Source organism: Entelurus aequoreus, linkage group LG04 (genome assembly GCF_033978785.1).
Source record: "Entelurus aequoreus isolate RoL-2023_Sb linkage group LG04, RoL_Eaeq_v1.1, whole genome shotgun sequence".
Classification (NCBI taxonomy): domain Eukaryota; kingdom Metazoa; phylum Chordata; class Actinopteri; order Syngnathiformes; family Syngnathidae; genus Entelurus; species Entelurus aequoreus.
This window is the reverse complement of record NC_084734.1, coordinates 36,860,154-36,884,153: the sequence shown is the minus strand read 5'-3', so window position 1 is coordinate 36,884,153 and position 24,000 is coordinate 36,860,154. Positions and strand designations below refer to the sequence as shown.

Below are 24,000 nucleotides of genomic sequence, written 5' to 3'. Positions count from 1 at the left end.
CTCGCTGCATTGTAAACAATGAGGAAATGTGAGGAGTCCTTCAGCCTGTGACGTCACGCTACTTCCGGTACAGGCAAGGCTTTTTTTATCAGCGACCAAAAGTTGCGAACTTTATCATCGATGTTCTCTACTAAATCCTTTCAGCAAATATATGGCAATATCGCGAAAAGATCAAGTATGACACATAGAATGGATCTGCTATCCCCGTTTAAATTTAAAAAAATAATTTCAGTAGGCCTTTAAAGCCCTTGGTGGGAAAAGTTTGAACACCCCTGTTTAGAAACTTACGCCCAACTAATTTTGAGTCCATAGAAATAGAAGTACCCTGAATAAATGACTTCATGAGGAAAAACATGATAATAGTTAATTGAAGATTGAATATGAGGTTTACATTAGGCCGGGGGTCAGCATCCTGCAGCTTCCAAGCCGCACGCAGCTCTTTAGTGGCGTTCGAGTGGCTCCCTGGAGCGTTTTTAAAAAAGGATTGAAAATGGAAAAAGATGGGGGAAAAATAATGTTTTTGTTTTACAAACCCCGTTTCCATGAGTTGGGAAATTGTGTTAGATGTAAATATAAACGGAATACAATGATTTGCAAATCATTTTCAACCCATATTCAATTGAATGCACTACAAAGACAAGATATTTGATGTTCAAACTCATAAACTTTATTTTTTTTTTGCAAATAATAATTAACTTTGAATTTCATGGCTGCAACACGTGCCAAAGTAGTTGGGAAAGGGCATGTTCACCACTGTGTTACATGGCCTTTCCTTTTAACAACACTCAGTAAACGTTTGGGAACTGAGGAGACACATTTTTTAAGCTTCTCAGGTGGAATTATTTCCCATTCTTGCTTGATGTACAGCTTAAGTTGTTCAACAGTCCGGGGGTCTCCGTTGTGGTATTTTAGGCTTCATAATGCGCCACACATTTTCAATGGGAGACAGGTCTGGACTACAGGCAGGCCAGTGTAGTACCCGCACTCTTTTACTATGAAGCCACGTTGATGTAACACATGGCTTGGTATTGTCTTGCTGAAATAAGCAGGGGCGTCCATGGTAACGTTGCTTGGATGGCAACATATGTTGCTCCAAAACATGTATGTACCTTTCAGCATTAATGGCGCCTTCACAGATGTGTAAGTTACCCATGTCTTGGGCACTAATACACCCCCATACCATCACACATGCTGGCTTTTCAACTTTGCCCCTATAACAATCCGGATGGTTCTTTTCCTCTTTGGTCCGGAGGACACGACGTCCAGTTTCCAAAAACAATTTGAAATGTGGACTCGTCAGACCACAGAACACTTTTCCACTTTGTATCAGTCCATCTTAGATGAGCTCAGGCCCAGCGAAGCCGACGGCGTTTCTGGGTGTTGTTGATAAACGGTTTTCGCCTTGCATAGGAGAGTTTTAACTTGCACTTACAGATGTAGCGACCAACTGTAGTTACTGACAGTGGGTTTCTGAAGTGTTCCTGAGCCCATGTGGTGATATCCTTTACACACTGATGTCGCTTGTTGATGCAGGTCACGGGCTTAGCTGCTTACGTGCAGTGATTTCTCCAGATTCTCTGAACCCTTTGATGATATTACGGACCGTAGATGGTGAAATCCCTAAATTCCTTGCAATAGCTGGTTGAGAAAGGTTTTTCTTAAACTGTTCAACAATTTGCTCACACATTTGTTGACAAAGTGGTGACCCTCACCCCATCCTTGTTTGTGAATGACTGAGCATTTCATGGAATCTACTTTTATACCCAATCATGGCACCCACCTGTTCCCAATTTGCCTGTTCACCTGTGGGATGTTCCAAATAAGTGTTTGATGAGCATTCCTCAACTTTATCAGCATTTATTGCCACCTTTCCCAACTTCTTTGTCACGTGTTGCTGGCATCAAATTCTAAAGTTAATGATTATTTGCAAAAAAAAAAATTTCTATCAGTTTGAACATCAAATATGTTGTCTTTGTAGCATATTCAACTGAATATGGGTTGAAAATGATTTGCAAATCATTGTATTCAGTTTATATTTACATCTAACACAATTTCCCAACTCATATGGAAACAGGGTTTGTAGTATATTTTTTGTTTGAGGACAAACCCAATTGTTAGAAAAGCCCACTGTTTAATATGTTTGTGTGTATGCTTCACTGATGAGAGTTTTTGTCCTACTAATTTTGGAAGTTCTTGAACTCACCATTGGGTGGACTGCGATGCAACAGTCAGTTTACATGTAAAATCTTCCACTCCTTCTTTGCCTCATTTTGTCCAGCAAACGTTTTATACTGTACTGTGTGTGAATGCACAAAGGTGAGCTTTGTTGATGTTATTGACTTGTTGGAGTGCTAATCAGGCCTATTTGGTCAGTGCTAATCAATGCTAACATGCTATTGAAGCTAGCTGTATGTACATATTGCATCATTATGCCTCATTTGTAGGTACTGTATATTTGAGCTAATTTAATATCCTTTACTTTTATCCTCTTTGTATGTAATTTAAATTTGCATGTCTTATGACACATTATCTGTATGTAATATTGGCTCCATTTCTGATAGTTGTTTGTGTGCCATGTTGTTCCAGACCACAGCAAACGTTACCCAGCTTGCAAAGATTGTAATAAATCCACTAGACGAATTCCAATTGTGATAGACCAGGTGAAACTGATCCAACTACTTTTGAGCAGAATGGAGGTACACTTGGTCATTGTCCAAATACTTAAAATGCTTTCCATTGGGATAGCATTTCTCGGAAGAGTGCAACTGAATCACGCACCCTTTTGCATGTTAATGATGTAAACGCAAGCTCCCCCACAACACACACAAACACATCAGGCCACAGATCTCGTAGGTGTAATCTACTTAGGGTCCAACTCGCAGCCATCCGTCAATTAGCGAGACTGAGGCAAAGAGTCTTGACACAGTGTGCAAACATAATTGTTTCACTGCACTAACATGGCAGCTCGCACGCACACACACTCGCGTGCGCGCGCACATACTGGAGGAGTTCCCAGAAGGCAGCCAGTGCAGGGAAATGGAGCGAGACAGACCAAAAATAAAAGTATACAGTAATAAAATAAGCCAGGTCCATTAGTTACAGTGGGAAGATTTCGAAATAGTAAATTGATGGGTTAGGCAGACTGATGGGCACTTGTAATCGTTTTGATGTAACGATCTGTTACATGCTGAGGAGGGTTCAAAGTCACTCTGAAAAGGAAACAAAGTTCCAAATTTTGCTACTTTTTAGAACAAGTCTTTACTGATGGCGGCCCTCCGCTGTATTATTGTTGCCTTTTGGTGGATGTACGCAAAAGGGGACTGCAATGTCCATGTTATTTATTAATAACCATTTAAAAATGGCTATCATACGTCTCCAACTGGGCTGTGATAAATTTTGCGACACCAATTTCCGCTGACTCATTCCCCAGTTTATTTTTCATTAATTTTGATGATTTAGCATTTTAATTCAGCAGGCTTACAAATGAGATAACTGTGGCGCTAATGAAGTTCTTTATGCTGGAGATGCTATACACACTAGACTTTGTAAACTGATGATAATACACAATTACACACAAGACTCATTCACATGCAGGAAACACACAGCCAATCTCATTTCTATCTCGACAGGTGGTCTGTTTATCCGTGTGTGCCTCTCAGGCTGCCTGTGATAAACCAAACCTATAAAACATTAGTCACATCAGCACAACCCGATGAGATCGAATTGAAAGTCTGATAATAATGGTCAGTTTTAAGGTATTAATTAAACAATACATTGATTATTGTGGTTGTGGAGCATGCAGCATGCTGAAAGGTAGGCCAGTCAGAATGTAATTTTCTGCAAGGTTGCACATATTAATGACTTGCTTCGGAGGGTCGTCACAAACGAATATGCAATTATAGACGCACGCCGTGATGAGACATGTTGGCAACACCCTCAAAAAATACTCCTTTGGTAGAATCTTTATGTAAATGTAAATGTAATGTGGTAGAATCTTTAATTACATTGAAGCTCAGACGAGGTGAATCTTTGTAGTTGCTTTTGTCCGAACTGCTCTGCTGTGATTTCTTTTTTTTTTTTAAATATTTTACAATGGTAACTTCTTTTTACACTTGCATGACTTAAAGAGTGCAGATTTGCAATACACTTTTGGAATTCAAACTAAGAGATGACAGCGTATTATAGTGTAATATAGTACTATAATTTTATCTCAGCAACATTAATCATATAACATGTAAGCACTTCTGCGAATATATTTTGTAGATATATTTGTAATGAATCCCCCACCAGCTGGTAATTAAGAATTGTTGAGTCCAGCCCAAGAGTCTTCTAGCTCACTATGTATGGCCAAGTGTTATTTCAATCAAGGGAGACTTGTGCATTGCACGTTCCCAAGACTTTGGAAAAATATGCACATACGCACGCACGCACACACACACGCACGCACACACACGCACGCACACACACACACGCACACACATTATTGTATTTGTTACTTTCTTGAGACCTCTGAAAAATGCTTACCTCTTTAGAACCACCCTTTCTAGATTTATAAAGATTTGTATTTACAACATTAATAATGTTAGGGGTGTGGGAAAAAATCCATTCGTATTCGAATCGCGATTCTCACGTTGTGCGATTCAGAATCGATTCTCATTTTTAAAAAATCCAACAAAACAATACACAGCAGTACCATAATGCAATCCAATTCCAAAACCAAACCCGACCCTGCAACACTCAGAACTGCAATAAACAGAGCAATTGAGAGGAGACACAAACACGACACAGAACAAACCAAAAGTAGTGAAACAAAAATGAATATTATCAACAACAGTATCAATATTAGTTACAATTTCAAAATAGCAGTGATTAAAAATCCCTCATTGACATTATCATTAGACATTTATTAAAAAAAAAAAAAAGAAGAACAATAGTGTCACAGTGGCTTACACTTGCATCGCATCTCATAAGCTTGACAACACACTGTGTCCAATATTTTCACAAAGATAAAATAAGTCATATTTTTGGTTCATTTAATAGTTAAAACAAATTTACATTATTGCAATCAGTTGATAAAACATTGTCCTTTACAATTATAAAAGCTTTTTACAAAATCTACTACTCTGCTTGCACGTCAGCAGACTGGGGTAGATCCTGCTGAAATCCTATGTATTGAATGAATGGAGAATCGTTTTGAATCGGGAAAAAATAGTTTTTGAATTGAGAATCGTGTTGAATTGAAAAAAAAAAATCGATTTTGAATCAAATCGTGACCCCGGTTGGAATTGGGGGTTAAATCACCAAAAATTATTCCCAGGCGCGGCACCGCTGCTGCCCACTGCTACCCTCACCTCCCAGGGGGTGAACAAGGGGATGGGTCAAATGCAGAGGACAAATTTCACCACACCTAGTGTGTGTGTGACAATCATTGGTACTTTAACTTTTACTTTAACTTAACAAAAATCGATATTGAATCGAATCGTGGGACACCCAAAGATTCACAGCCCTAATATCCATACTATGCAAATATAAAAAAGGTAAGCTTTTTTGTTTGTAATTGCCAGCACCCCCCACGACCCCAAAAAGGACAAGCGGTAGAAATGGATGGATGAATGGATGGTTTTAATCTTCATTATTTACTTCAAGTTATTACAGTATGTCTCTCTCTATATGCATATTTTTTTTAAATACATTTTGGCCAAAGGGGGCACATTTCAATTGCTTACACACACTTGTTATTACATATGTTGGCCAGAGGGAGAGCACTTTTAAAGCCAACACAGTCAATTTGAAAAATCCCTCCATTTTGGACCACCCTCATTTTGATAGATTTCAACACCAGGGTGTTTTTTGTAATGTGCTTAAGGCCGATGACAAACGAGTCACGGACCACAGATGGCCCCTGTGCCGCACTTTGGGCAACACAGCTGTAGAAGCTAACTGTTAATGGCCACTATAGTCTTAGTACCGTAGTGTATTTGTTCATTCTATGGTCACATATGGAATGCGGGTTGTCTTACGTCAGCACCGGAAGTCGTAAAATCAGCTGTTCACCTGGCGGGTTTTTTGGGGGATGAATAGGGAAGTCCTTCTTTAGCTGCCGTCTTGTTTTATCATATATTGCTGCCTTTGCACCCGTCAATGTTTACTTTTGTATGCACATTAAATCAACCAAAAAATCCTGACTTTGGAGCAATGTTCACGGACTCTAGTATTTGGCTCTCGATTAGATGCAATGGTTTTCCGTATTGGGACCATGATTTCGGTCCTAACTTGTTCACTGGTCCTCATATGGAAGGTACTTTTCCTTGTTGATGTCTCAAGAAGGGTAGAAATACAACACACACGCACGCAGGCACACACGCGCAAGCACGCACATGTTCTTGATGGAAAAGATAATACCACTATGGTTCTCCCTCGTTATCCTACGAGACACTTGGATCAAACTGACAGAATAATAGTCATATCTCTAAACATTTTAATCAGTGGCCTAGTGGTTAGAGTCTCCGCCCTGAGATCAGTAGGTTGTGAGTTCAAACCCCGGCCAAGTCATACCAAAGACTATAAAGGTGGGACCCATTACCTCCCTGCTTGGCACTCAGCATCAAGGGTTGGAATTGGGGGTTAAATCACCAAAAATTATTCCCAGGTGCGGCCACCGCTGCTGCCCACTGCTCCCCTCACCTCCCAGGGGGTGATCAAGGGTGATGGGTCAAATGCCGAGAATAATTTCGTCACACCTAGTGTGTGTGTGTGACAATCATTGGTACTTTAACTTGAACTTTTAATTACCATGGTCCTAATATTATAGCAGCTGTTAACTTCATTTTCACTTGAATGACAAAAATAGAAGCGCCTTCAGAGCATCCGATTTCAAAACACTGTTCTGTTTCAAGATTGAGAATGGTTGAAAATCAGCTTAATAGCTCAAAATTGCGCATCTGACATCTAGATCTTGAGTGAAACACAAAAAATAATCGCATAAAACAGCAAGGATGATGTAAATATGATATCTACTTTTGCATTACTAAACCCTAAAAAAATCATGTTATTGGGAAAACCCGCTCTAAATGTATGCTTTATATTACTATATTTTTTTCCTAACCTTTTTTTTTTTAATCAATAATTTTTCAGCATTTCTGGCAAAAAAATGCAGATATTGTTTAGAAACTAAATGGAACCACAAAATTATGAATTATGTAGGATACCACACACGCACAGTGACACAGCAGACGCTATTGCAACCAATAAAAAAACAACAGGATGAGCTCACCTGGGAGCAGAAGGAACCTCACCTACATGGTCACTCCTTCCTGATCCCGACGTTTTGACAATCCAGATCAGATACAAACCACACATAAGAAAATATGTATATATCAATTACATTACATATTTTCTAGTTTTACATCCATCTTGATGTCTCAGGTTGGGGTACTTACTGTCACTTTCATCCACTGGATGCTTGTTCCACGTCTGCAGTCAAGTCTCAAGGACAAACGCTCTCCTCGCCTCGGGGCTCTGTGGCTCAGTGATGCAGCAGACACACACACACAGACACACACACACATATTTACACACATGCCTTCCTTCCTTCCTTTCCTCCCTCCCATCCAAGTTTACCAACCTGCCTGCCATGCTCGGCTCACAGGGGAGTCCTGAGTGTGTCAGACAGAAAAAAATGTGTCTGGGAGGAGAAGAGCAGGAAGGAACAGCTCACTGGAAGAAGGACGGAAGGGAGAATGGAAGGATGGAGGAGACAAGACAGGATGCAAGAGAATGGGATGAGAGAAAGATGGAGGAGGATGGGAGAGGAAGATATGAACAAAAGAGCATTTGACAGGACAAGAATAAGAGAAGGAAACAATGGTAAAAGAAATTAAAGAAACATGAAGATATGGAGACTTACGGAAGCAATAGGACAAAAGGAAGAAAACAATGGGAAAGGAAGAGGGCAGCATTGAAAATGAAGCTAAAGATGAGTCAAAGAGAACAAGGGAGAAACCAAAGACACTATGAGGACGTGCAAAATAGGAGAGGGAAGGTAAACCTGGGTGAGATGGAATGGAAAGGGGGTGGTGTGAGAAGAGGATATGGAAGAATGAGATAGGTTAGAGCAAAAGCCCTCAATAGGTGGCCCTAGGGCCTAATCTGCACCGCCAAAAATAATGAAAGCAGAGATTTAGATATAAACTGCACATTAACGGAGAAGTTACGTTCTAAGCGGCTTGATAGCTCATTGGGTAATAATAAATAAATGATAAATGGGTTATACTTGTATAGCGCTTTTCTACCTTCAAGGTACTCAAAGCGCTTTGACAGTATTTCCACATTTACCCATTCACACACACATTCACACACTGATGGAGGGAGCTGCCATGCAAGGCGCTAACCAGCAGCCATCAGAGGCAAAGGGTCTTGCCCAAGGACACAACTAGGAAGGTAGAAGGTGGGAATTGAACCCCAGTAACCAGCAACACTCCGATTGCTGGCACAGCCACTCTACCAACTTCGCCACGCCGTCCCTGCTTGCTCTCAAAGTCATGGACCGAGGGTTCAATTTCCAGTCAGGGAGAATGGTAACGTACCGTTATTTTTTTTTTTGTATTTGTTTTTTTTTTACAAAACTGGCCTCTACATTGTCAACTGAGAAAATGTTAGGCCCTTAGACAAAGGTAGTTTAGGACATCTGGGTTAGGGTCAGCAACTTGCGGTTGGGACCTCCCCTATTACAAAAAACCAAGTGACATGAGTTCATGGCTGGAGAGGCACTGACTCCTTTGGACTTTTACCATTAACCGTATACAGAGATCCATGCACCTTTCCCTCCAAGAAGAGCTGTTTGCTGGAAAAAGTCCTCATTTTATTTTAATTTTAAAGGGGACCTATTATGGAAAAGCAACTTTTCTTACCTATTGGTACCTGTTTTTGTATATTTTGGATTTGCATGAGTCCCAAAAACAGGAAACCAAACAATGGAGACATGGCGGAGATAGAAAGAAAACAATCTTCATGCTTCCTCCAAACAAGCTGTTTGGAATTTGCCCCATTTGTTAAGTTTTTCCAGTTGGTGACATACTTGTCGACCTTGAGACCTCCAAATTCGGGAGACTTGGGGGGCGGGTCAGGGTGAGGTGGGCCTGGTCGGGGTGGGCGAGGTTAAGGGAGAGGAGTATATTCATAGCTAGAATTCACTTAAATTCAAGTATTTCTTATATACAGTATATATATAAATAAAATAAATACTTGACTTTCAGTGAATTCTAGCTATACATAAATATGTATTTTATTATATATATATGTACAAATAAATACTTGAATTTCAGTGTTCATTTATTTACACATATACACATAAAACTCCTCTCTACTCATTGTTGTATTTGAAAGTGCAATGCTTTGCAGCCAGTAGCACAGCCTTTGAAGGAGCATAGGTATGGGCAGTGTAATATTCTGGGTTGGAGTCAATAACCAGGCGAGGGGATGAAGTTACGTCTCTTTACTTCATACTTCAGAACCGACTCCCACACTTCAGGGTGCGCAATACAACGTAAACCGTTGGCCAAACAAAAAGTAACCACAGAACACTAGTGTTCTGTGGTTACTTTTTAAACCATTGGCAAACCAAAAAGTAACTTTTTGGTTGGCCAACGGTTTACGTTGTATTGCGCACCCTGACGGCAAGTGTGGGAGTCGGTTCTGAAGTATGAAGTAAAGAGCGGACGTGACGAGAGGCTGTCCTCACTCAGGTCCGCACGGACCTGGAGGGGGCGTGCTTTAAGTCCGGCTGGAAATCGGGAGAAATTCGGGAAAATGGTTGTCCCGGGAGATTTTCGGGAGAGGCACTGAAATTCGAGTCTCCCGGAAAATTCGGGAGGGTGTGCAAGTATGGTTGGTGACGTCAACAGATATCTCCATATATGGTAAAGTTTTACCTGAGCTTTGCAAGAGTCGGCCATTGTAGTCTGATGTCCAATAAGTTCCTTCTCTTTCTTCTATCCTCTTGTTGTGGGGCAGATTGGCTCATACATGCACATGCATCCTCCGCAGTTGCCATTTCTTATACAAAGTATATAGTTCTTATGTGTCAGTAGACTATATGAAAGTGTTACAAACTACAACATGCTGACGGGGAGAAGACGCCGTCAAAGTGGAGGCAGGTAAATAAGACCGCCCACAAAACGGCGCTTCCTGAAGACACCGTCAGAAAGCGGCTTAAAGATGGTCTGTAAAACAATCTATGCAAAATTTTGACCAAAGGACCACCATGTCATGTTATGTAAACCACAACGAAGGGTTTTAAATGTACAAACCCCGTTTCCATATGAGTTGGGAAATTGTGTTAGATGTAAATATAAACGGAATACAATGATTTGCAAATCCTTTTCAAACCATATTCAATTGAATGCACTACAAAGACAAGATATTTGATGTTCAAACTCATACACTTTATTTTTTTTTTGCAAATAATAATTAACTTAGAATTTCATGGCTGCAACACGTGCCAAAGTAGTTGGGAAAGGGCATGTTTACTACTGTGTTACATGGCCTTTCCTTTTAACACTCAGTAAACGTTTGGGAACTGAGGAGACACATTTTTTAAGCTTCTCAGGTGGAATTCTTTCCCATTCTTGCTTGATGTACAGCTTAAGTTGTTCAACAGTCCGGGGGTCTCCGTTGTGGTATTCTAGGCTTCATAATGCGCCACACATTTTCAATGGGAGACAGGTCTGGACTACAGGCAGGCCAGTTTAGTACCCGCACTTTTACTATGAAGCCACGTTGATGTAACACGTGGCTTGGCATTGTCTTGCTGAAATAAGCAGGGGCGTCCATGATAACGTTGCTTGGATGGCAACATGTTGCTCCAAAACCTGTATGTACCTTTCAGCATTAATGGCGCCTTCACAGATGTGTAAGTTACCCATGTCTTGGGCACTAATACACCCCCATACCATCACAGATGCTGGCTTTTCAACTTTGCGCCTACAACAATCCGGATGGTTCTTTTCCTCTTTGGTCCGGAGTACACGACGTCCAGTTTCCAAAAACAATTTGAAATGTGGACTCGTCAGACCACAGAACACTTTTCCACTTTGTATCAGTCCATCTTAGATGAGCTCAGGCCCAGCGAAGCCGACGGCGTTTCTGGGTGTTGTTGATAAACGGTTTTCGCCTTGCATAGGAGAGTTTTAACTTGCACTTAGATGTAGCGACCAACTGTAGTTACTGACAGTGGGTTTCTGAAGTGTTCTTGAGCCCATGTGGTGATATCCTTTACACACTGATGTCGCTTGTTGATGCAGTACAGCCTGAGGGATTGAAGGTCACGGGCTTAGCTGCTCACGTGCAGTGATTTCTCCAGATTCTCTGAACCCTTTGATGATATTACGAACCGTAGATGGTGAATTCCCTAAATTCCTTGCAATAGCTGGTTGAGAAAGGTTTTTCTTAAACTGTTCAACAATTTGCTCACGCATTTGTTGACAAAGTGGTGACCCTCGCCCCATCCTTGTTTGTGAATGACTGAGCATTTCATGGAATCTACTTTTATACCCAATCATGGCACCCACCTGTTCCAAATTTGCCTGTTCACCTGTGGGATGTTCCGAATAAGTGTTTGATGAGCATTCCTCAACTTTATCAGTATTTATTGCCACCTTTCCCAACTTCTTTGTCACGTGTTGCTGGCATCAAATTCTAAAGTTAATGATTATTTGCAAAAAAAAAAAAGTTTATCAGTTTGAACATCAAATTCGTTGTCTTTGTAGCATATTCAACTGAATATGGGTTGAAAATTATTTGCAAATCATTGTATTCCGTTTATATTTACATCTAACACAATTTCCCAACTCATATGGAAACGGGGTTTGTAGGGAAAAAAAAGTCCTCTCTGTAGAATGATGAGTGACAAGAACCTGCATCATACGGCACCCCTTCAAGGTGAACCAAAGTACAGTGTGCCTCGCCATATGAATTTATGTGCAATTTATTATTATTTGAGTAATAATATTGTTACTTTTATTAAATAATACATACACTGTAACAAGTCCTGGCATATAATGAATGTTTCTGCTAAAATTGTTTTGGTAAGCTCACCCAAGTTTATATAAGATTGCGCAATCAGAGGTTCGGCTTGGATCGCCATAGCCTCAACTAAGATTTCAGCCCTATATACTTATGTGCTAAACCAGTGATTTGTACTTAAAAAATGTTTAAAATAATTGGAATTACACAGAAAACACATTTATAAAAACAGCTCCATAGACTCTAATTTATGTTGTATTTTTTGCCTCACTTGCCTCTTCTAACCCCACATCACAGCTGATTTTAAGGAACTCAAAAACAATTGATTTGACTTAACATGTTTGAAAAATATTTTAGTTTTCTTAAGCTGCTGCAGCCCCCTTGAAGGTCTTTTGGCAACTCACATTTTGGGAAACGATAAGAAATGGCTTAAAACAAAGTGATTGGGGAGGATAGTGAACCAATAGAAAAAGGACAGCAGATGAAAGTGATTGGAAAGATTTGAGGTATGTAATGTGGGAAAAAAAAAAAAAAAAGTAAAACTCTGACCAACATTGTCAATTCTCAGTTCAGTGCCACGTCACTTTATTGGACTTCTCCTGTACATTTTGAACATTTTTATAAGTCATCACAGGGTATATGATCGCATCCAGTCACACTGACTGACTTGCAAAAGTGTCAAGACAAAAACTAATTTAAAGAAATATCAACGCCAAAAATATGCAAAGTAGCATCTTTTCTATTGATTTTCTTTATAATCAAATGCACATCCTGCGTACTATTTTAAAATTCTGACCACCTTTCAATCGACTACATTTATTACATAATTTAAACAATTTTCCAAGCCTCCATTGGAACATTAAAACAATTTAAATGTCAGTCAAGATGAAAACCTTATAACTAAAATATAATAGGGACATATTGCTGCATATGCACTTGATGTGCAAAACATAGTTTTTTCTTTTAAAGGATAAACATTGTGTACGTGATTAAACTGAGAGGGTCCATCCACTTCCATACAGTGTAACTTCATACGGCCTTTATCTTGAGGTATTGTCCAGACTTGTGCGCAACATCAGACGGAACTATTCATAGATATACCACTGACCTGCAGACTGAAGCTGTGTGGTCACTTTATCTGGTGGCCTGATAGTTGCTGATGAGGGAGAAAGGCCATAAAAGATCCTCCAACATGGAGTTTCAGCTCACATCCACTCACCAGCTCCTAGGCTCCTTGCAGTCTCCCCAATATGGGAAAGAGTTCTTTCCAATGCCTCCTGTACAGCTATTTTCCTGCAGGGACGCCTCATTTCTTAGCCCGCTTTTTAGGTCCCAGAACTGTGCTGTGTCAGTTGAAACCTAAACCTGCGCCCTTCGGTCTCTGTGAGGCCCGGACGGGCTCAGTGATGCCCCGCCCCTCTGGGCCTAGGCCCATGCCCGGCTTCCACCCCATGCTCTGTAACATGCGGCTGCCCACGTTGGTGTCCGGGATGGGGGGCATGTTCTCCCCGACCACTGCTGAAATGAATTAAATGGAATAGTTGAGGGAAGCTTACGGATCAGTAACAACAGTGCTGCAAAAAAATGCTAAACATTGTGCCTTTACATATACATAAATGCTCTGCTATATCCATCCATCTATCTTCTACCGCTTACCCATATCCCAGCTGCACTCGGGCAGAAGGCAAGTATTTATATTGCGAGCCCACGGCAATTAACCCATTTATGCAATTAATCACCAGGAAGTAGCCGCTCCAGCTTCAATGGCACCCTGTGTTTGCCCCCGCCCCCTGCCCCCCTTCCTTTGTTTGAAAGGCCTAGCCTACAATATATGTACTTATAAACAATATTTAGGATGACATTTTCAAGCAATTCTTGCTGTAATTTACTTTTGTACCTTCTAATTAACCTGAGGGCTGGATCACCGTGAACTGGGATTAACTTAATCCACTTCATGTGACCATTATGGGGCCGTCAGTATCCTTCCTGTAGGATGCCCGTTTGACACACATACTGTATTCTAACATGACGATAAATATGACTATTCAATCCACCCTCATCCTTGAGGCGTGCCCAAGAGGCAAAAAAATGCCACTGGCACCGGGTCAAACAAATACTGGTGGTAACAGCTGTGGCTTTAGGTAACATCTTGATGTAGGTTTTATGAACTCTACAAAATGTCAGAAGCTGAAGTATAATGAGTAGTCCTGCAGTTTTATATACCTTTGTACGCACTTTAAAAAGTTGCTCTCAAAAGGTAGAAACTTTGTTTGCTGGCTCAGCAGTTCGCTGCTTATCACTATTAAATGGTTATATTGGTGCTGTGTTTTGCAACTTATTGGTTCATAAATGACCACGTGCTAAAGGAGAGCTATGTTTTCTTGTCCCACTTTTTCGTGCACTCAAAAACCTAATCTTTTATGTAAATAAATTAAGTTTTTCAGTTATATTTTGCAATGCCCTCTTTGCAGTTTTTATTTAAGTTGATTATTGCGCATGTAGTTTGCAGTGATGTACAGCTGCACTATGATACTGAGAGGCATTATAAAATATTTGGCTGACCCTATTTAGAAGCACAAGAAGGGCAAACTAGCTCTGAGTATGTTGCATTGCTGTTGTGTGGTCATTGTATGTCTCTTACTGGAAGTTCAGTGTCCAGTGACAGGAAAATGGCCCATTAAGGCCTTTTAATCCTCGCTATATAGGCACGCAGTGCTGGTTAAGCCGCCTACTCGTTTACAGACACATCGGTTGACTTGTAGGCCTGTCCCTGGGTCAAACTTTTTTGCATTTGTCTGCCACCTGCTCTCCTGCAAGAGCTTGAAATGTGTAGCAGAGTGGCTGAAGAGCTTATCCAGCGGCATCCTATGTTGCTGACAGCATGACTTACAGCTGAGTCTTGTCCAGCATAGGAAACAGGGTAAGGAGCTACGATGGAAGGGGCTGCGGGGTATTGTAAGGAGCGCTAATCCACTACCTTCTCACTATCAACCATTAGTTAATGTGTCTTGAGGTCACATCAGTGTACTGGGGTAGAAGAAGTAAAGAAAACGAGGGCAATGCAAGGAAATAAAAGCCTAAAAACATGTTCAAACAAGAATGCAGGCCTCCAAAATGTGCAGGTTTTTGTGTCACAATTTAAAAAATATCATTTCTAGAGGAAGTAATGTGAAATTTACTGAATCATCCATTAAATTATAAAATTTTGTAAAATAATATAAAATGACAGCATTGTTTTTATTTTAACAATATATTGAACTTATCTATATCATTTGTGGCCTTTTTAATTTTCGCTTGCTTACTTTTATATCAATTTAATGGCATTTTTGATTATTTAACGGCATTTTTAATTATATAAAAACACATGTTTGTTTAACGGCTTTAATAGTGTAAGATTTAAAAAATGCCATTTAAAAGCCCAAAGGAAAGTGATTAAAAAAACACTATTTAAAAGCCCAACTGAAAGTGGCATGAAAGTGGCATGAATGTGTCAAAGACACGTGTACCATATTTTTCGGACTATAAGATACACTTGAAATCTGTTCATTTTCTCAAAAATCGATACTACACCTTATAACCCGGTGTACCTAATGTACGTATTAAATCTGGTTGTGCATACCAACCTTGCAGCAATTTGTGGTACAAGGTGTAATGATAAGTGTGACCACTAGATGGTAGTCATATTAGATACCGGAGTCGTGTATTAGTGAGAACATGATGGATGGATGGCCAAACCCGTTTCAGGAGATCTCCTCAATGGTCAAAAAGCACTCATGTGACTACCAGGCGCCATGACTGCTACCAACTTTAGTAGTATGAGAAGTAAAGGTTCGCGAACAACACTGGAGCGCCACCGACTACAGCATCTTGTGCAAGATAAACACAACACAACATCTGCGTTTTGTTCAGGAGAGAAGACACAGAACCTAATACAAATAACAGAATAAATGAACGAATTAAAGAGATGGTTTGACAATAACAGACTATCTTTGAATCTCAGTAAAACTAAATAATTGCTTTTCGGTAACAGTAGAAGAGAAAGTTAAACACAAATAGACAGAGTAGACATTGAAAGAGTAAAAGAAACCAAATTTTGGGTGTAATAATAGATGAGAAATTAAATTTGAAATTTCATTAAAAAATATACTGTACATCATAAAGTGGAATGAAATACCTCAAGAATGAATAAAACAAAATATGTTCTGTACCAAAAATCACTCCATATTCTCTACTGCTCGCCAGTGTAACCATATCTGAGTTATTGTGCAGATGGGAAAATAACTGCAAAAGTATACTTATTCACTTAGCATGTTACAAAAAAGAAAGATCAGTTAGAATAATTAATAATGAGTGATATATATAGTGATTACAAATATATTGGAGGCCACTGGTTAAAATGTCGTCTGTCTATCTGTGTTGGCCCTGCGATGAGGTGGCGACTTGTCCAGGGTGTACCCCGCCTTTCGCCTGAATGCAGCTGAGATAGGCTCCAGCACCCCCCCGCGACCCCGAAAAGGACAAGCCGTAGAAAATGGATGGATGGACGGTTACTATACACTGCGTGAATGTAGCAGCAGTGTGTCAAATATGGCCTCAAAATACTTTTGATGAAATAAAAACATGTTTTATTGTAGGTTCATGAGTTGGAGTGTGTTTAGAACTATATATCGACGTATCATTTTGGTTTATTTTGTCAGAAAAACTAACGTCAAAATGACAGCAATTGCATGCATCCAGGAAAAGCAGCACACGTCCTTGGTAACAAAGATGGCCCCTGTTGTTTAGTTGGCCATACTCTCTTTATACACAACTCAGATACGTGTGGACTGCAGGTTGAAGCCTATTCAGTAAATGACGCTAGCAAGCAACCTTAAGCAAGCAACATCAAAACTTTGATTTTTCAATGAGAATATACATTACACACTCAAAAATCCGTCAAATGTTTTACAAACCCCGTTTCCATAGGAGTTGGGAAATTGTGTTAGATGCAAATATAAACGGAATACAATGATTTGCAAATCATTTTCAAACCATATTCAGTTGAATATGCTACAAAGACAACATATTTGATGTTCAAACTGATAAACTTTTTTTTTTTTGCAAATAATCATTAACTTTAGAATTTGATGCCAGCAACACGTGACAAAGAATTTGGGAAAGGTGGCAATAAATACTGATAAAGTTGAGGAATGCTCATCAAACACTTATTTGGAACATCCCACAGTTGTGCAGGCAAATTGGGAACAGGTGGGTGCCATGATTGGGTATAAAAACAGCTTCCCAAAAAATGCTCAGTCTTTCACAAGAAAAGATGGGGCAAGGTACACCCCTTTGTCCACAACTGCGTGAGCAAAATGTCAAACAGTTTAAGAACAACGTTTCTCAAAGTGCAATTGCAAGAAATTTAGGGATTTCAACATCTACGGTCCATAATATCATCAAAAGGTTCAGAGAATCTGGAGAAATCACTCCACGTAAGCGGAATGGCCGGAAACCAACATTGAATGACCGTCACCTTCGATCCCTCAGACGGCATTGTATCAAAAACCAACATCAATCTCTAAAGGATATCACCACATGGGCTCAGGAACACTTCAGAAAACCACTGTCACTAAATACAGTTGGTCGCTACATCTGTAAGTGCAAGTTAAAGCTCTACTATGCAAAGCGAAAGCCATTTATCAACAACATGCAGAGACGCCGCCGGCTTCTCTGGGCCCGAGATCATCTAAGATGGACTCATGCAAAGTGGAAAAGTGTTCTGTGGTCTGACGAGTCCACATTTCAAATTGTTTTTGGAAATATTCGACATCGTGTCATCCGGACCAAAGGGGAAGCGAACCATCCAGACTGTTCTCGACGCAAAGTTCAAAAGCCAGCATCTGTGATGGTATGGGGGTGCATTAGTGCCCAAGGCATGGGTAACTTACACATCTGTGGAGGCACCATTAATGCTGGAACAACATATGCTGCCATCTAAGCGCCGTCTTTTTCATGGACGCCCCTGCTTATTTCAGCAAGACAATGCCAACCCACATTCAGCACGTGTTACAACAGCGTGGCTTCGTAAAAAAAGAGTGCGGGTACTTTCCTGGCCCGCCTGCAGTCCAGACCTGTCTCCCATCGAAAATGTGTGGCGCATTATGAAGCGTAAAATACGACAGCGGAGACCCCGGACTGTTGAACGACTGAAGCTCTACATAAAACAAGAATGGGAAAGAATTCCACTTTCAAAGCTTCAACCATTAGTTTCCTCAGTTCCCAATCGTTTATTGAGTGTTGTTAAAAGAAAAGGTGATGTAACACAGTGGTGAACATGCCCTTTCCCAACTACTTTGGCACGTGTTGCAGCCATGAAATTCTAAGTTAATTATTATTTGCAAAAAAAAAAAAAAGTTTATGAGTTTGAACATCAAATATCTTGTCTTTGTAGTGCATTCAATTGAATATGGGTTGATAAGGATTTGCAAGTAATTGTATTCCGTTTATATTTACATCTAACACAATTTCCCAACTCATATGGAAACGGGGTTTGTAGTACAACATTGGTAAGCTACAAAGCCGCACCACTTGATGAAATGTGGAGCATTACGGCTACCGTCGTCAGACGTACTGTGCTTATTATGGTGTGTATAAGGGCCCGAAAATGGCACCTATTAGGAGACATTATCTGGCGTGCTGTTTCGGAATATTATGCTAAAGCAACTTTTCTTACCTATTGGTATCTGGTGATGTGTATTTAGGAGCTGCATAAGTCCCGTAAATTTAAACGCGTCCACGCCGTATCAATCAAAGTTTATTTATATAGCCCTTAATCACAAGTGTCTCAAAGGGCTGTAGTCAATAAGCTCCTTCTATTTCTCTATCCTCTTGTTATTAGGGCATTCATCCTCCGCTGTTGCCATTTTTAATATAATGTGCTAAAAACTACAGGTACAACAAAGATGAAGGGGAGAAGATGCAGTTAAAGTGGAGCCACATATATAAGACCACCCACAAAACGGCGCATCCTGAAGTGACAGCCAGAAAGCCGGTTGAAGATGGTCTGTAAAACAATCTATGTAACATTTTGACCAGAAAACCACCGTTACATGTTATGTAGACAACAAATGAAGTGAATTGTGAAGTAATTATATCTATATAGTGCTTCTCTCGTTACATTTAAACCAGTGTGGGTTGCACTGGGAGCAGGTAGATAAAGAGTATTGCCCCAGGACACAACGGCAGTGACTAAGATGGCGGAAGCGAGGATCGAACCTGGAACCCTCAAGTTGCTGGCACGGCCGCTCTACCAACCAAGTCACTGTACCAAGGAAGTGTTTTAAATGTAGGAAAAAAAAGTCATATTCCGACCCCTTTAATACGCCTTATAATCCGATGCGTCTTTTGTAATAAAATAGACCTGAATAGACCTGCTTATCGGCAGTCCTTATAATCCGATGCGCCCTATGGTCCAAAAAATACGGTATACAGTATGTATATACAGCATATTGTATTCACATTGTAATACTGTGGGAAGGAAGTCAAACACAAAAACACACCAATAAAAACATGGCAGAGATATATTAAGAAAAGTCGACAGCTGGTAATAAAGCACCAGATGGTGCATTGAGGTGTGCATCCAAATTACCTGAGGGTGCCATGGAGCAGAGGGGGGCTGCTTTCCGCCTCCGTTTGACATCCCCCATGCACAGGGAGCCGAGGTGGCCGCTCGTCTGTCTGCAGAAGCACAAAAAACATAAGCTGCAGAATTTGGGATTTAAGGGTCATTTATCAATGAAGGGAAGAGGTGAGATAAGTCATGAGCAGCGGTTTACGGGTATCCTCACCTGTTGGCTGTTTTTACAGAGCAGCTTCTCCAGTGGCCTCTGTCTGGACGAGTGTCCCAGTGCAACTGCAGCAAAATATTTGGTCAACGTTGGAAAATTACACAAATGTATGTTTAGTTTTTTTGGCATTACTTTACTTTACCATTACTTTTAAAATAAGTGACAGAATCCTAAATGCATCAATTAAAAGGAAAATGGCAGCAAAATTGAATTATTTAAACTCACCTGTCCGTGGTCCCTCCTGGAGCCTGAGCTGAACCATGGCCTGTTCAAAGTGATGCTTTAAAGTTTGCGTGTCATATTCTCATTAATACTCAACAGCAAGCGTGCGACAACTCGTAAAACATTATTCAACTCTTTCTTTGAAAATCATTTTAACTTTATAAATACAGGTTGTGTTTAGATCCCACTACATCACTTTGTTTTGTTGTTAAGAGAAGAGTCAAACAACTCACTCCTGACCGCCGCAGCCCTGCTTCTGGTGTCCGTGGAGACGGTTCAGTCGGGCCTGGAAACCTGAGGTGCACAGAAGACTGATTGGTGAATCGGTAAACATTACAGGTATTATTTAAGATGTGTAAGGATCTTTAAAATGTAAGAGACCTGACATGTGCCAGGTATAATGTTTTCAGTAATTAACTAGACTGTGTGCTAAAAGCAATGATGACCAGGTTCAAACTTTAAAAAAAGCCTTGCTGATGAGCACTGGCATTGTTGTCCCTGTCCCGCCTTCTACTGGCCACCTCGCCCTTCCACTATCATTACCCGCTTACCTCTCTTGGCATCGGTGGTCATTAGGGGGAAGGACCCTGTGAGGATATTGTTGAAGACCGGGTCCGTCAGATCTAGTTCCTCCGAGCCGGCGTCCCTCTCCCACCAGGGGATGACCCCCGCCACCCCACAAGCGCCACCAGGTGCCGAACCGGCGCCGGGCTCACCCTCGTAGAACCAGTCGCTCTGCTCATCGTCGCCTAAATAAAGTTGGATTTTGGGAATGCAACATGTATGAGCCGTGAAACTAGTGTTTGCACTTTAAACATCAACACCTTTTGACCTTTTATAAAGAGGAAGTACCTTGTCTGCCCTCATCGTTGGTGTAGAGGCCCCCGTCACTGCTGTTACTCACACTGCTGGTCTCACTAAAACAAAGCAAATACTCATTAGTTACTAATAAACGACATTTAAAAAATTATTCAAGGATTAAATAAATGCAAGTAATAGTGTGAAGAATTCTTATATCTACTCCTTTTCTTGAATAATGCACATATATGCATTTAGTTTGTAAATAACTAAATTGTATTAATTTACGCTATTTCATTGTATTATTTATTGCATTTAAAAAAAACATCTACTAGTTGATGTATTTATTCTGTTGTATTGCCTTGAAAAAAATAAACGCTAACCACCTGTCACTCATCTCCTCATCTGACCCCTTCTGCACCTCCAGCTCCATCTTGTCCTTGGAGGCCTCCAGTGGAGATATAACGAGCTCCTCGCTCTCCACCACCACGCCTTCATCGGCAGCCTCCACCCCAACTCTATGGGGGAGCAGCTTCCTCTTCTTCATCCTGCTCTTCCTTCCCATCGGCCCCGAAAGCCCACCTCCACAGATCTCCATGGCCACCCTGCCTTCGTTGGGGCTCAGTCTGTGGGGTCTGGCTCCCATGCGGGGTTTGGGGACGGGCGGAGGAGCCAGCATCATAGTGGAAGGGGGCTCCGGCTCTGCAGGCGGGTCCACGGCCATGCGTTTGACTTTGCGGCGTCGCCTGAGGCTGCGTGTTCCTTCTGCGGCTCCTAAGATGCCCAGGTCGTCAGGCCACAGGGGGCGCTTGCCTCTGCCCATGTCAGAAGTCAAGGGGGTGCGGCGTTTGGGACCGAGCTGCTCATCAGAGTCGCTGTTGTCGCGAGCATGACTGTTGGCAGACACGCCTCCTGTGCTGGCACGGTAGTCCTACAGTAAAAATCAATACACACAATATTGTGATAATGTGATGTGAGCCAATACACTTTCTTGGCCCTGATTCAAATGATGTGCATAGGCAAAAATTTAAAAACAAATTTAGAGAGGCACCTTTAGCCAGATATGCACCAAAAATATATAAACATCCCTTTATATATTACATTAACATCCATTGCACTGGTCGCCAGGGGGGATCTCAACCGAGGATGTCGTTGTGGCTTGTGCAGCCCTTTGAGACACTTTTGATTAAGGGCTATATAAATAAACTTTGATGGATTGATTGATTTATAGAGTTTCATTGAAATCGGTAATGTAAGTTTTGTGTGCACAGAGGTGCTGTGTTTCAATGTTCTACATTTACCGGTAAGTAGCACAGCATGAAACTTGGAGAACCAAGCGGCATTGAACGCATCACTTACAACTAAACATTACTATTATTTTTATCCAAGAGGAGGCTGAGGGCAGCAAGAAACAGGGAGGCTGCAGCAAAGAGAAGACAGGAGCTAAGGCAAGGCGTAAGCAAGCCAGTGCTTCTTAATTATTTTTTGTTATGCCCCACCAGGAAGAAGAAAACATTTCATCTCCCCTAATCTTTGTCGCGACTATATTATTATTTATCTAGAAAATTGTTATAAGTACACCTGTGCATAACATTATCAATAACTTATTAACATTAAAGCAAACAAAAAACTAAACATAAATAAATATAAATCAACTTACAACAAAGAATATATCTATTAACATTGTTTTTTAGTCTGTAACAGAAAATATGTATGTGTCAAATTGCCAGAAAACAAAAAATTCCTTTAAATCAAACTAGTAATATTTTTTGACCGACATGAACCATTTGATACTGAAAATTAAAATGAAATCAACTCAAATAATAATAAATTACAATTGCTCAGTAACATTAAATCACTTTTTATCTCAATGAGTAAGTCAACATTAATGGCTACAATGAGCACGTTTTGCAGTGCAGCTTGTCGAAGAGGGGTTTGAAGCCTCATACTAATAAAGCATGGTCCCCAGTCCCCGACATCGCACCAAGAACTGGGGTAAGGTAACATGGTTGCAATGTTGACTGCACCCCAGCTGATCCTGATTCTAGAAATTGCACCTTGTGGTACCTGCTTCTGCCAATGGAAAAGTAAAATTAAGAACTAAATGGTCTTACCTTGTGTTCCTCTACACTGGACTCCGAGCCCTCGCTCAGGTGTCCCGTCTCCCAGGGCGGGTGCGGGTTGTCCGAGCGCCGTTTCCTGCCTCGGCGTTTACGTGCCTGTCTTTTCAGCAAGCAGCCCACGGACAGGGCATGGTCCCCGCCATCGCCGAAGCCGCCCCGCGCCGCCTGCTCTGAGCTCTCCTCCAGTGCTGACACCAGATCATGGACCAGCTCGTCCATAGTCCGGCGAAAGTGCCTTTAAGGATGATCGAGTGTATTGTCATTACTCAGCAAGTGGAAAATCTTTGAAAAAGGTTTTAGGGGAAATGTATTTTTTAAACCTAAGCTACCTTTAGTTTTGTCAGAAGCAAAATTGACTGCACATACACTTAGCACACAAATGTACATATTTTATAGAGAACACCAGCAAATATGCTCCAAGGAGTCGGGGAGGCCACTATTGACCCGGTCATAAAACCATTGGCATTAACAGCTGTGGTTGTCGGCAAACTACTTATGTTGATTGTATTAACCCCGCAAGACTGCAATATCTGCATTTTAAGTATCATGAGTAGTCAGCAGCCATTTACCTCTGCATGCAGTTTAAAATACATGTGGCCCTTCTCAACTGTTGGTGAAACTCTGTTGCAGCAGTGCTATGCAATGTAGTTTTTAATAAATGTGGTTAAAAATAGCGACGTCTTACTTTCCGCTTTCTCGTGAACTCTATAACATTATTAAGGTTTAAAAGACATAAAGCTTATATAAATCATAGGGCCACAATTAAGACGTATTGAGCCTTGTTCACAAGTGAGGGAACAGTGGATCGTGAGATCGACAGGCGGATCAGTGCGGCGTCTTCAGTAATGCGGACGCTGTATCGATCCGCTGTGGTGAAGAAGGAGCTGAGCCGGAAGGCAAAGCTCTCAATTTACCAGTCGATCTACATTCCCATCCTCACCTATGGTCATGAGCTTTGGGTTATGACTGAAAGGACAAGATCCCGGGTACAAGCGGCCGAAATGAGT

At 41.0% G+C, this 24,000-nt stretch overlaps 2 protein-coding genes across 4 annotated transcripts in view; both read right to left on the bottom strand.

Annotated features, from left to right (window-relative positions):
* LOC133648547 (estrogen-related receptor gamma-like) overlaps positions 1–7,351 on the bottom strand; it is a 61,438-nt gene extending 54,087 nt beyond the window's left edge. Inside the window, exon 1 of the mRNA XM_062044748.1 lies at positions 7,274–7,351. The gene's annotated coding sequence lies outside the window, so the exon portion shown is untranslated. The remainder of the gene's footprint in view (positions 1–7,273) is intronic.
* A 5,016-nt stretch (positions 7,352–12,367) lies between these two features.
* Positions 12,368–24,000, bottom strand: part of gpatch2 (G patch domain containing 2) — a 12,790-nt gene continuing 1,157 nt past the window's right edge. The window contains exons 2-10 of one of the 3 annotated variants that reach the window (XM_062044745.1): positions 22,985–23,228; positions 21,257–21,801; positions 20,925–20,989; positions 20,624–20,821; positions 20,306–20,366; positions 20,076–20,115; positions 19,851–19,915; positions 19,652–19,740; positions 12,368–13,539 (exon numbers count right to left, since the gene is read on the bottom strand). In XM_062044745.1, the coding sequence (XP_061900729.1) occupies positions 13,370–13,539; positions 19,652–19,740; positions 19,851–19,915; positions 20,076–20,115; positions 20,306–20,366; positions 20,624–20,821; positions 20,925–20,989; positions 21,257–21,801; positions 22,985–23,212 (1,461 nt within the window). In that variant the 5' untranslated portion in view covers positions 23,213–23,228 and the 3' untranslated portion in view covers positions 12,368–13,369. The remainder of the gene's footprint in view (positions 13,540–19,651; positions 19,741–19,850; positions 19,916–20,075; positions 20,116–20,305; positions 20,367–20,623; positions 20,822–20,924; positions 20,990–21,256; positions 21,802–22,984; positions 23,229–24,000) is intronic. The other 2 variants (XM_062044744.1, XM_062044743.1) reach the window with 2 other exon arrangements.